Source organism: Galendromus occidentalis, unplaced genomic scaffold (assembly GCF_000255335.2).
Source record: "Galendromus occidentalis unplaced genomic scaffold, Mocc_1.1 scf7180000077446, whole genome shotgun sequence".
Taxonomy (NCBI): domain Eukaryota; kingdom Metazoa; phylum Arthropoda; class Arachnida; order Mesostigmata; family Phytoseiidae; genus Galendromus; species Galendromus occidentalis.
The window spans coordinates 1,405,792-1,416,462 of record NW_003805434.1 but is presented as its reverse complement, the minus strand read 5'-3'; the positions used below and the strand labels follow the sequence as shown (position 1 = coordinate 1,416,462).

The 10,671-nt window shown below is 50.6% G+C and overlaps 1 protein-coding gene across 1 annotated transcript; it reads right to left on the bottom strand.

Annotated features, from left to right (window-relative positions):
• Positions 1-1,303: 1,303 nt before the first annotated feature.
• LOC100900170 (uncharacterized) lies at positions 1,304-4,009 on the bottom strand. Its single transcript, XM_018639586.1, has 8 exons — positions 3,933-4,009; positions 3,512-3,589; positions 3,351-3,389; positions 3,144-3,242; positions 3,004-3,042; positions 2,824-2,877; positions 2,653-2,706; positions 1,304-1,430 (listed from the first exon to the last, which is right to left on the bottom strand). Exons 1-8 carry the CDS (start codon positions 3,962-3,964, stop codon positions 1,304-1,306), a joined length of 522 nt encoding a protein of 173 aa, XP_018495102.1. The 5' UTR covers positions 3,965-4,009.
• Between the last annotated feature and the right edge of the window lie 6,662 nt (positions 4,010-10,671).

Sequence of the window (10,671 nt, the reverse complement as noted above, 5' to 3'; positions counted from 1 at the left end):
CAGTTTTGTATGTGAATTCGAGCGTCACGTGGACCAAGACTGGCGAGGAACCGAATCTCCTCTGATCGGGATGGACAGGAGGATCCCGGTGGGAGTGCATCGTGCACTGTGTACTTTAAGTCAGGTCTCCGCGAGCGAGCTGCCATCAACAAACCGGACACGTGTCCGGCGCTAGTAATTTATCAACGTCCCTGTAAATGAATTTTCAATAGTTAGCAGAGAACTCTTGCCGCGGTTGTATCCCCGGGGTGAATTGATTGGATTGGTGATTGGATCATGAATTCTAAGGCGCGAGATCCTGCCGATTCTGTCGCCTGAGAACTAAATCTGATACGCCACTATCTGCCGCGAGGGAGTGCGAGGCAGAGGAGCAGAAGCTGGGAGTAGGATCTATTCCTCGGATAGCTCTGAACTCTCAGCGATGATCTGCACCGACTAGACTCCTTTCCATCGTGGAGTCAGGTTGGAGATGATTCTCTAGACTTCAATTGAATACCAAACAGACGTGAGAACGAATCTGCGAAACAATCTCGATGAAGAGTCCGATTGACCCCAGGCATCGCCGGGTACCGTAGGAGACCACTACGAGAACTAGTCAGAACGTCTCGGCTCTCAATCATCTGGGAAATATTGCTTTAGGAACAAGCTTTCGAATCGTTTCTTTCCGAAATTCCGCTGAGTACATGTATCATGTACCCGTGTACAATTTTGTTCAGTTGTTTTATACATCGTTGTCCTGTTCGAGAATTTTCCCTTGCGACCAACGCAAGGCTCTGAGTCGGAGAGAAGAATGAGCCGCCGTCTGGATCGCTCATGTATAAATTTGATTTTCGCTCCACAGCCACGTGTCGATAGCGAACTCATTTTTCGGATCTGCTCGAGCCATTTCATTAAGAAATATATGATTTGTACTGGCTAATTATAATACAGGCGCCCTGTGACTTGAAGCTTCTTCTCAGTCTAATATTAATGTATCGTCTCAGTTCTGTGATTTTGGAGCGGTCATACTCGGGAAATATTCCTAGACACTATTCTTGAGGAGCGGGGTATTCTCTGAGAAATTCTCAGTAATTCAGGAAGTCCACACCCTGAGCGAGGATAGCTTCCCGTCTCGATGAGGTTCTCGCCATCATTCGAGAATGTGGTCGTGTCTTCGTCTCGGTAAAGAGCTGAGATTCACCCCCGAGACCTCCGTGGAATCATGAGCTTGGAGCATCCCTCAGCCGACCAACATCGGGGCGATGCTTTAGAAGACTCGTTTGTTTATTCATATGTCTCTCAAGAATACCAACGAAACAGTCGTTCAAGGATTGTTCCTGAAGGGTCCGATCAGCCGATTGAGTAAGATATCTCGGAACGTCACGCCCGTCCTCGCCAGATCCCCTGGCTCGCCCGCTTTCTTCTTCGTCCCCGTCGCCGGTGTTGCTTGGCTGAGGAGGAAAAAAACAGCTTGTTTGTGATCACGGATCCGGTCGCAGGCTTCTAACTCGTGCTAGCTAGGACTTCGCCAGAAAAGTTTCTCTGCCAACGCGTCCTCCAAACGACTTCTCTCCCGGTTGCGCTATAAAACTTTTCTAACGTTTGTACGGAAGTCAAGCCTTGCGAGCATGTGCGACGTTTTTCCCGATCTCGGATACGGCGTTGACACATGAGTTGAGGAGTTCCGTCGAAGACATGTAAGTCGGAAGCAGGCGGACAAGTCCGAGCTCCGTTCACTTCCTGTATGCAGAACCTCGAGGAATATGGGCAGGATCCCTCTCGGAACAGTCGACATCAACGCACTCAAAGATATTCAGAATCCAGAACGCACCTCCGTTCCGGGATCGTTCCTGCTCTGGACTGTTCTGCCAGTTCTACCCTTCTTACTCTATCCGTAATGCTGGAGGAAAAATAATTCTTTAGTAGGGATACTCGTTTGCATCTTCCTGTCGAATGCTTAGCAGCCAGTCCCATGAAGGCTCAGGAAGGGGTCTTATGCAGAAGAACGACTTTTGAATCGAAGATGATTGTATGCATCCTCGAGCTCCACATCGCGGTGAACTTTCTTACTCGCTACCGAAAGAAATAGTGCTTTGGTCGTTAATAACTCAATGTATCGCCCAGGGATGCTGAAAACTCACTCCTCGATATGATGAGGTAAGGCCAAAGGCTGTGCGGAGCCAGGGCTCGAGGCAGACGCTTCTGGTCGAACCGTCGGCTGATGAGCTCTGCAGAGATAGTTCGAAAGATTCTTTTCCGTTATGTCGAATAACGAGATTAGCGTAATCCTACGGTGGGAATGACCGACCCATTCCTCGCCGAAAGGTGATCTTCCCTTAGGTATAAAACAATCCCACGAGGTAAATACGTCTAAAGGGCTTCGTATTGATCTCGGGATGATTCGTCGTGGAATGCTCAGAGGAAGCGTGTCAAGTCTACGGAAGGAATGGGGAGCTCACTGTGCCTGACTGCTGGGCTCCGGCAGATCGGGAGTCACCGTCCTCTGACGTGATGACTCGGGCCTCGTCGGCGGCGTCTGGTCTCTTGGAAGAGAGATACGTCGGGATGAAAAGCAGAGCGGTGAGCTCGACAATAAAGAGGAGGACGATTGAACTCCATTTTATTGAAAGTTCCCCCGACCGGTCGCAATTCGGTGGCAGATCCAAAACTCACGTTCCCAAACCGCTCGGCCCCGTTCTCGATATCGGCGTCGGCGGCGTCTGACCTCTGGAGATTTCGAGACATAAGTATCTATGTTCACTCGCAAAAATTTCGGTGAGTGGCATGCACTGTTACATTTATTTCGCAAATTCGTTTCGGTGGTAAATTCTCGGGTTCACTCACGGTTCTCGTTCGCGATGTCCCACGGTTTCGGCCCGGGGTTTTCCAGGTGACTTGCTTTGGGAAAAGTTCATTATCGTATAGAAATCCTCGGGTCCCCGAAGTTTGACGGAGGATTTCCGATAGCCGGCTATGCAACTTTGGAAATACAAGCAATTACTGAGTATCGGAGATGACTCTTACCCCTCGCCATCGTTCGCAGATCCACTCTCCTCCCCGGAGCTGTTCGAAATTGAAAACGATATCAATATATTATTTGGGGGAATCGAAGTGACCATTCGTGGGCTCGTCAGGTCGTCATGACTAGCAGGGGAATTTCTCACCTTTCATCAAAAAGCTTGCGTGGCTTAATCGACTTTGCTCCCTGGGCGACCCTGGTTGACTTATATCTGGGTGGGCTCGGCGTACGGGGACGGAATTTCCTATTTCGTTGAAGGATTATTCGGTTTCCTTTGAGAGATTCACAAAACTACACATACAATATCACAAACTATAAGAGTTTTTTCTCAGGGCGAGACTAAAATACTCACTTCTTCAGACGCCCAAACCTGGCCTTCGGAGTGCTCAGCCTAAAGGAAAAATCATACTCAGACCAATGATAGAATCGAACTCATGGAATCACTCGGTGAACGGCGGCGAGGTGCAGAGAGAGGGAGTGTGGGATAGGAGCAGAACTCTAAAGGGGGTTCACTTTTCATCGGCAGCTGATTTCTCTTCTCCTTTCCGAACGTCTCTTATCTTATCCGCAGCGGCTCGGGACCCCCCTGAACTGGAAGGCAAGATCGGTGAGTTCCCGTGTTATGAGTTTCTGAGGCTCCGATAGTCGAATAAGACTTTTTCCGAACGAAGGAACGCGAGATGTATGATAATCACTCCCGAGAGAAATCCGCACGATTAACCGTAGAACCTAAGGCGGGCGGCAAGATTCAGAATATGGAGTCGAATATTCAGGAGAATATCTAGGAGATGTCGAGTCATGAATAATGATGCGGTGACTCTCGCTGCTTAAAGAGGAATGTTACGTCGAGAAGCAGACTGCAGCATCATCTCGCGCTGGACTCCCCCTTCCCCATCGTGCAAAGTCGTCAAATTTTCTTCTATCAAGGTCCTACCGTTTTATAAGTATCGGACGCGAGAAGAGCATCGCTGTGGCAGAGCTCCGGAGCTGAACCGCGTTGAACCTTCGCCGGGGCGAGGGCACCCGAAATGGATCGTCGAGCGAGGGTAAGTTCCGATGGTTAATCAGAAAATATCGTTAACTACATTGACCGTCGATCTGCTTTCAGCGATCTGCTGGTGGATTCTCAGAGGGGGAAATTGCAAAACAAGAGAGGGAAAAGAGGATGTAAACAAGGCAGTTCTGAACCACGAGCCGATCCGTGAACTCTGACCAGCAGACCCTCGACTCTCTCGAATTCAGCAGGAAAGCGATGCGAGACTTCCCTGCATCGATTGAAGGGAATCCGTACTCCGGGATCTTGCGCATGAACTCATGACCTTCGAACATGGGCCAACTCTTGAGTTCCGGCTCATCCCGAGCAGATCTTCCTGAAAGTTTTCCCTAACCCGCTGATCGGGGATGTGGAATGATAAGTCTCGGTCGGGGTCTCTCGCAACTAGCAAGCTTTTCCCGCGCAAATCGCGCTCGAGAAACCGGAGCTATGGCTTACCCCTTCTTTCTCGCGAGCTCTTCGAGAAATTCCAGCGTGGGGTGGACCCATTTGTTTTCTTCCTCGATGAAAAGCGACACAGCTGTCTCCTCCAAGACATCAATCAATCTAGATGACGCGATCACCCATTTACCGTCGATCGGATTCTTCAAGAGTATGTTGTCTTTGTAATACTCCCTGGCGACGTCTTCGAAAGTCGGACATCTGATAATTCGCGTATCAGAGTCAATTAGCGTGAAACCGGAGCCGGTGATCATCGCATCGAATCTCCGAAGTCTTTCGGCAACATCGTCTCGTACTATTCGTTTCGTCCCATCCTTGTTGAAGAAACCTATCTTGCCGTCTTCGATAGGATTGAAAAGCTTCAATCGTCCTGATTCGTCTCGCTCGATTTCGTCCAGCTGTCGCTTGATGGCAATTATATCGTTGATGTCCTCCGACAGGGGGGTCACTCGGTCGTTTTCGTTTACGTATTTCAAACCCTCGCGGCGCTTATAGACTTTTGCCAGCATCTCCTTGAGCTCTTTCAGGCTCACGCAGGCTTCAGCAGATTCCTCTCCGCCTCTGATCTGGTAAGACTTGATTTTCCCCCGAATTTCGTCGATCGTCATATGTCGCCGGGAACCGTCAAAGTTGACCAAGAATGTAGGCTCCAAGACTTCCGACTTGGATACGGACAACTCGCCTGCTCGTGTCGACGGTCCTTGCTCGGATGGTCCGGCTTTGCTGTCCCGCTCTCTCGATCTAACAGCTCCTCCTCGCAGGTCTGAGGCATCACGTCCTTGCGTCGGGAGGTTCAGCACCAACAGAAGCGCGCATGTGCTCACGGTATAACGGACTAAATGTCGGAATTTTTGCTGATCGGGTCCGCGTCCGACGAGGCGGTTCTGTCGATGCAATACGACCGCTCCTAAAGCAACACTCCCGATCAGCGCCGGCGAAAGAAGGCCGTCCATAGGCGACCTGCGATCTCAAACAGCCTCTACTGGATGATTTCGTTGTCGGGAAATTTAAATTAGTTGGGATGGTTCATAGCTCCGTGGCTCGAATACCCCTAATTTTTGATTCCAATCTCCGGGTGTCCTCTGGGACTGTACCCGATATGAATGGTGGATCGGATGATTGCATGGACACCTATGGAAGAATCCTACCCCAATAGCTCAAGCCTCAGTCTCATGGAGGTCCTCGAAGAATGATTACCTCCTGTCATTACTGCCAGGTGAATCAGCCAACTTGCGCTATCCGGATCGGAGTGCCGCATGAAGAGGAGCCGCCACAGGCTCCTTTGCCAATAAACGGGCAGTTTTCAGAGTGGGATCCCAGGTTATCGAGTCGCATAGAGTTTGAAACTTCACTCGTGGCTACGTCAAAATTATCCGCCAGTATGAGTGACCGGGAGGAGAATGGAGACAAAGAGCAGTCTGAGTCGCGGATCGATGTCGAATTCTATCACCATGCGAAACTCTAGGGTCCCACCCCCTCCGTATAATAGCATTGGGTATTGGGTATATATCGCACCAGAGTACGTTTTGCCGTGGATGATGATTTTTTTGAGGTGGATGACGGGAGGGACGAGGCGACATATCTACGAATGAGAGCACAAGCTCTGCACTTGCTCAGGAGGATTCCCTTATGCGGCTCGCATAGCACGACGATTGATGTCGACGTACTTCGATTACTCGAGCTTCGAAACGAGGAATCATTCGTGATTTGACTCCTCCGCAGCAGATGAGACGGGAAGATCCCAAGGAATGGTGACAGTGCTCTTCCTTGTTCGCTTTCATTTCATTTCGCGCTCGCGAGCGACCCTCGAACTAGACGTGTTCACGTGTTCACTTGACCCTCTGGTCGTCGAATTTCTTCTCCGTCCCTGTTGACCGTTTTGAGACATAGACGTCAACAACGCGCGAAACGTATCACGCACTCACTGGATCGCTACCGACGGCGACGTTCAATTTACGCAGATGTTATGATTCCCGGCTCCGCCCCTGGAACGGTAGATGAATAATCCCCAGAACCGGACTCTCTGGCCGAAAGTTCACGGCGTGGCACAGCCCTCCAGGTGACATTAGTTCCGGTACGTGACAACAAGGGTTGCTCTACGCTTTCACTATCCTACCAGACACTTGCGTAGGATCGAGCTCTGCGCATGGGCAACCAGGGAGATTCCAGATGGGCGAGATTCTTGGGGGTACTGAAGGGAAGGTAGGGAGAAGAGGTAAAAGAGCCATAGGAAAAAATGCATTGACGCACTACCCAGAAGAGTGGGAAATTCAATTGGAGTGTGGGGCTCATGTAAATAATACCCACTAAAAACCTAAGGCTCTTTACCTGAAACCTGAAGGGAGGGAGCGGATAGTGTTGGTCTAATCATGGTCGAGGATCCCTACCAACCAGGCGGCCCATTGGCTACGGAGTGAGAAGAGTTCGCATGTGAACTCGTTCACGGCGACAGGGACCGTTGAGATCTGCGGGGGAGTCTCCGGAGCGAATGAGAGGACTTTGCAGAGACATACTCAGCTCTCTGGAGAGTTATACCATAACTCAAGTGTTGATGCGAAACATACGAGAGCTCGACCTCCACGAGCATGAGAGTCATTTCCGAAATTCAAGCCCCGAGACATCGCACTCAGAAGCGGGATTTATTATCGCCGTTTTTCTTCGAGATACCGAAGACAGCGTCGAGTAGAGAAACCTCTAAATGAACATTAAGGAACGATTCGGAGAGCTCCGGAATCTTTTCGGAGTCCAAGACCCGAGGCATGGAGTTCAGGCTTGGAATTCGGGCAACGAGTTAAACCACTTAATCTACTCAATCCAACGGTGGCTTCCCCTGGAATCGGGAATCGTGGAGAATAGATTACCATTTATCTGAGCTCCGTGATCTGTCGGGTCTTCTAAGTCCACCTGACAAGATTTTCGACGGGCACGATCGAAGTCCCGGCTGTGTCCCCGCTAGCGGCGTATTCGTCCTTATCGTCGTCATTGCCCTCCATATCGCCGGCAGCCAAGCTTCGAGATCGACTGGAATAGATCGCATGAAGCGGGAGCGCATGAGATAAGAAGGAGAACTGTCGAGACCAAACGATGATAAAATTCGAGGAATAACAACCACCTATTCCGAACGCCAGTTTCGTGACGAGGGGTCGAAGGGCAGATTCAGGTCGGTGCTACAGCTTTTCCGACGGACGCCCTCTCAGACTGCAAAGATGGCGCCAGCTTGTTCCATTGCAGAATCTGGACGATAATTGCATTTCATGTGCACTCTAGAATGATGGGATGTCGTGAAGTGTGGGAGACTCGACTCACAGCAGTTCTCGGAACCAGATACAGGGAATATTCCGAAGGAATCCGTCTAGAACCAACCACCGCGTTCCCCTCCAACCTGATAGTCGCCCTCCTCCTCTCTCTGTGTTAGGGAGTTAGCCTAACGTTTTCTCTCAAAGAGAAAGATCAGATCTGAATGCCAGCGGAGCGAGTGACTCATGCTGAGGAGTTTGCCTAAGGAAGTCACTGAAGGTCGACTTCTCCCGGCATTTGAGTTTCCCGCCTGTGGAAAGACAGGGTCATCCGAAATAGAAGACGATTTTAGTCCGAGTCGCTGTTGAAAATTTTCGTGGTTCTAGTCCAGGTGTTATGGAATATACGCACTGCTGGTGTAAATTGACTCCTGGGAAACCATCATTCGACATCGCATGTCTCAGCGGTCGTTGCCGCAGTAGCCTACTTTAGTATTTTCTTCTCCCCGACAATCTCCCGGATTCATGAATCACGTGGCGCCCCTGATTTCCCTGCTCTCTCAGCTAGGGAGACGCATTGGACGGCTTGGTAGGTAAAGGCTACCATCAAAAATCACGGTTTGCGTCATGCGAGATCAAGGATCTCCGCGAAGTTTCTAGATTCCTGAAGCTCAAGGGAAACTTTGCCTCATCAAGATTGGAGACCCACGCCCCAATTTTATCCGCCTCCGTGCTCATCGCGACCGTCTCCTCCATAAATCAGCAGGGGACTCACCACTGATAGAGGGAAATCCTGCTGTAGGCATCGCGCGACAATCCATCCTTTTGACGATTAACAAAAACTGGTACCCTGCAGCTCCTTCGCACCGGAGGAGCTTTCGTATAGTCCCATTTGTTCCTTTCTTTCGACTGCCGAGTACGGCGATTCGCTTCTCGGTGATCACACGGGGAGTTATGCGGTGGCTATCCCACGAGCTATACAGTCGTATATCCGCGGAGTGCCGGCAGGATCTTGTCGGGCTTCCGGCTCGAATCAGCCCGCGGAGCAGAGATTATGGGAAGCGTGAAAGATCCCCGTTGGCTTGAATATGACGGAGCCAATTAGTCGACGACATCGAGCCAATTTTCCAAAGAGAATTCAATATCGACCTGGTACGCTCGAAGATTTTGGAAGCCTGCTTGAATATTCGAGCGATTTTGGGTTCTACTCTCGGTACCTACCGATCCCCGTTTTAATACTTCTTCATAAGACTGGGATTCAGGGCTTTTCCCCCGCCATTGCGTCAGAGGAGCTGAATTTCGCTCTTCATCGAAGATGTCGGGTTTTAGACGTGAGCAGCGACTGCTTGTCATAGCGAGCGACAGCCGGTGGGTCATCGGCATCGAGAGCGCTATCGACGCAATACCCAACAGCGATGACAAACACCAGCTGGCGGTTCCCCCAAAATCCGGGAGCCCCCGGAAGGATGGAACCGACGCCAGGCAAGCAAGCAGGAGGAAACTCGGAAAATCTGAGCGATCTGAACACGGCGCAAGCTGAGCATCACAATTTCAAATAAGGCCCCTCGTCCAATCTGGGTTCTCGTCCGAAGATTTCTGCTCCACGTCACTCTCTGTACGACAAATTTAGCGCACTGTCGTTTCTCGTATCCTCGGGCAAACAGGATCCCGCTGCGTAACGGGCGTGGTAGAGCATGACGCCTCGGAAACCCGTTCCCGTAAGGCGTTCGATTTTGTGATCCTTCGGGAGGTTTCGATCTTTTTCTCTGAACCGAGCTCTCGTTATTCGCGAGAATTAAAACCAGCCCCGATGATAACCTTTGGAAGGAGGAAGTGGATCGCGATGATATTTTTATCGCTGCGAGCTCCGGCAACGATTTATGAGCGGACCGGGTTCTGAGCACCGCGTGTGTTCTGCTGCGAGGCCTGCACGGAAAACCGATAGGGATTCCCCCGAGCTTACCGAGACGGCTGTTTGGACAGCCCCTCGCCGGCTGAGCATGTTGCTTCGGAACGGAAAGTGGCGACTGAGAGAGATTTTCAATGCGGAGGTCCCCTGAGAAAATGATTCGCAAGCCAGAGGAAACCCAACCACCTCGAGCTATTCCAAAAGGACCCTCGATCTCGCTGAAACATTCGATCGCGCTCTCGAACGGATTTCGTTTTTTTTTCCGCTCATTGTGCCAACCTACTGGACTCTCTGAGACATGACAAGGACTCATCGAGCGACCTTCCTACAAGGAGCTCCCATATTCCCGTCCGAAGAGCCATCGAGGCGAACTCTTGAGCTCGTTTTTCAGCGATTCTCGAAACAACATCGACAGCATCAAAGCAAGTCGAGACAGTGCAGCCGACAGATAGCAACCGGTTGATATTAAAGGCTTTTCAACAGCGATAGCTTGTTCGGGACACTTCTCGGATAGCCGCGGGCCATGGACCACTTCGAGATCCTCTCGAACTACATACAACATCGGTTCCACGGCGGCCGCTGGCCTTACAATATCTTCCTTGCTCACACTATCCGCAATTCGAGGAGTCAGCGTATGGCGACCCAATATCAGTCTGCATGGACAAGGATTGCCTTTCGGCGATTTCTCTCGGTTCGCTTCTAGATTCACCCCATTCGCATTGGAGCTTCTGATCCGGAAAATATACGACTTGTCGCATGACGCTCATCCCCGATCCGGATGAAGGTAGATCCTCATGCTCGATGTCAGAGGATTCTCCCGGAATTATTTTTTCTCTCCGCTCATGATGTTCTCTTTATTCTGCTGTCTTTCGCGCACTATTTGTCGTTCGACCATGGTACTGGAAAGAAGGATTTATCTATTGATTCCACTTCTTTTCTCTCCATATCACCACCGCGTAATTCCGAGAAGGTCGCTGCATGCATATCTTGACGGAGCAGCTAGAACGAGATTAGCAGAAGGTCGCGCAGGGGA

Bases quoted from the DNA above. Each gene is read 5' to 3' on its own strand.
- LOC100900170 (XM_018639586.1), bottom strand. From the start codon at position 3,964: ATGCTCTTCTCGCGTCCGATACTTATAAAACG. The intron at 3,243-3,350 runs GTGAGTATTTTA...TCAACGAAATAG, and splicing joins AGGTTTGGGCGTCTGAAGAA to GAAATTCCGTCCCCGTACGC. The intron at 2,707-2,823 runs GTGAGTGAACCC...CGAAATCTCCAG, and splicing joins GGACATCGCGAACGAGAACC to AGGTCAGACGCCGCCGACGC.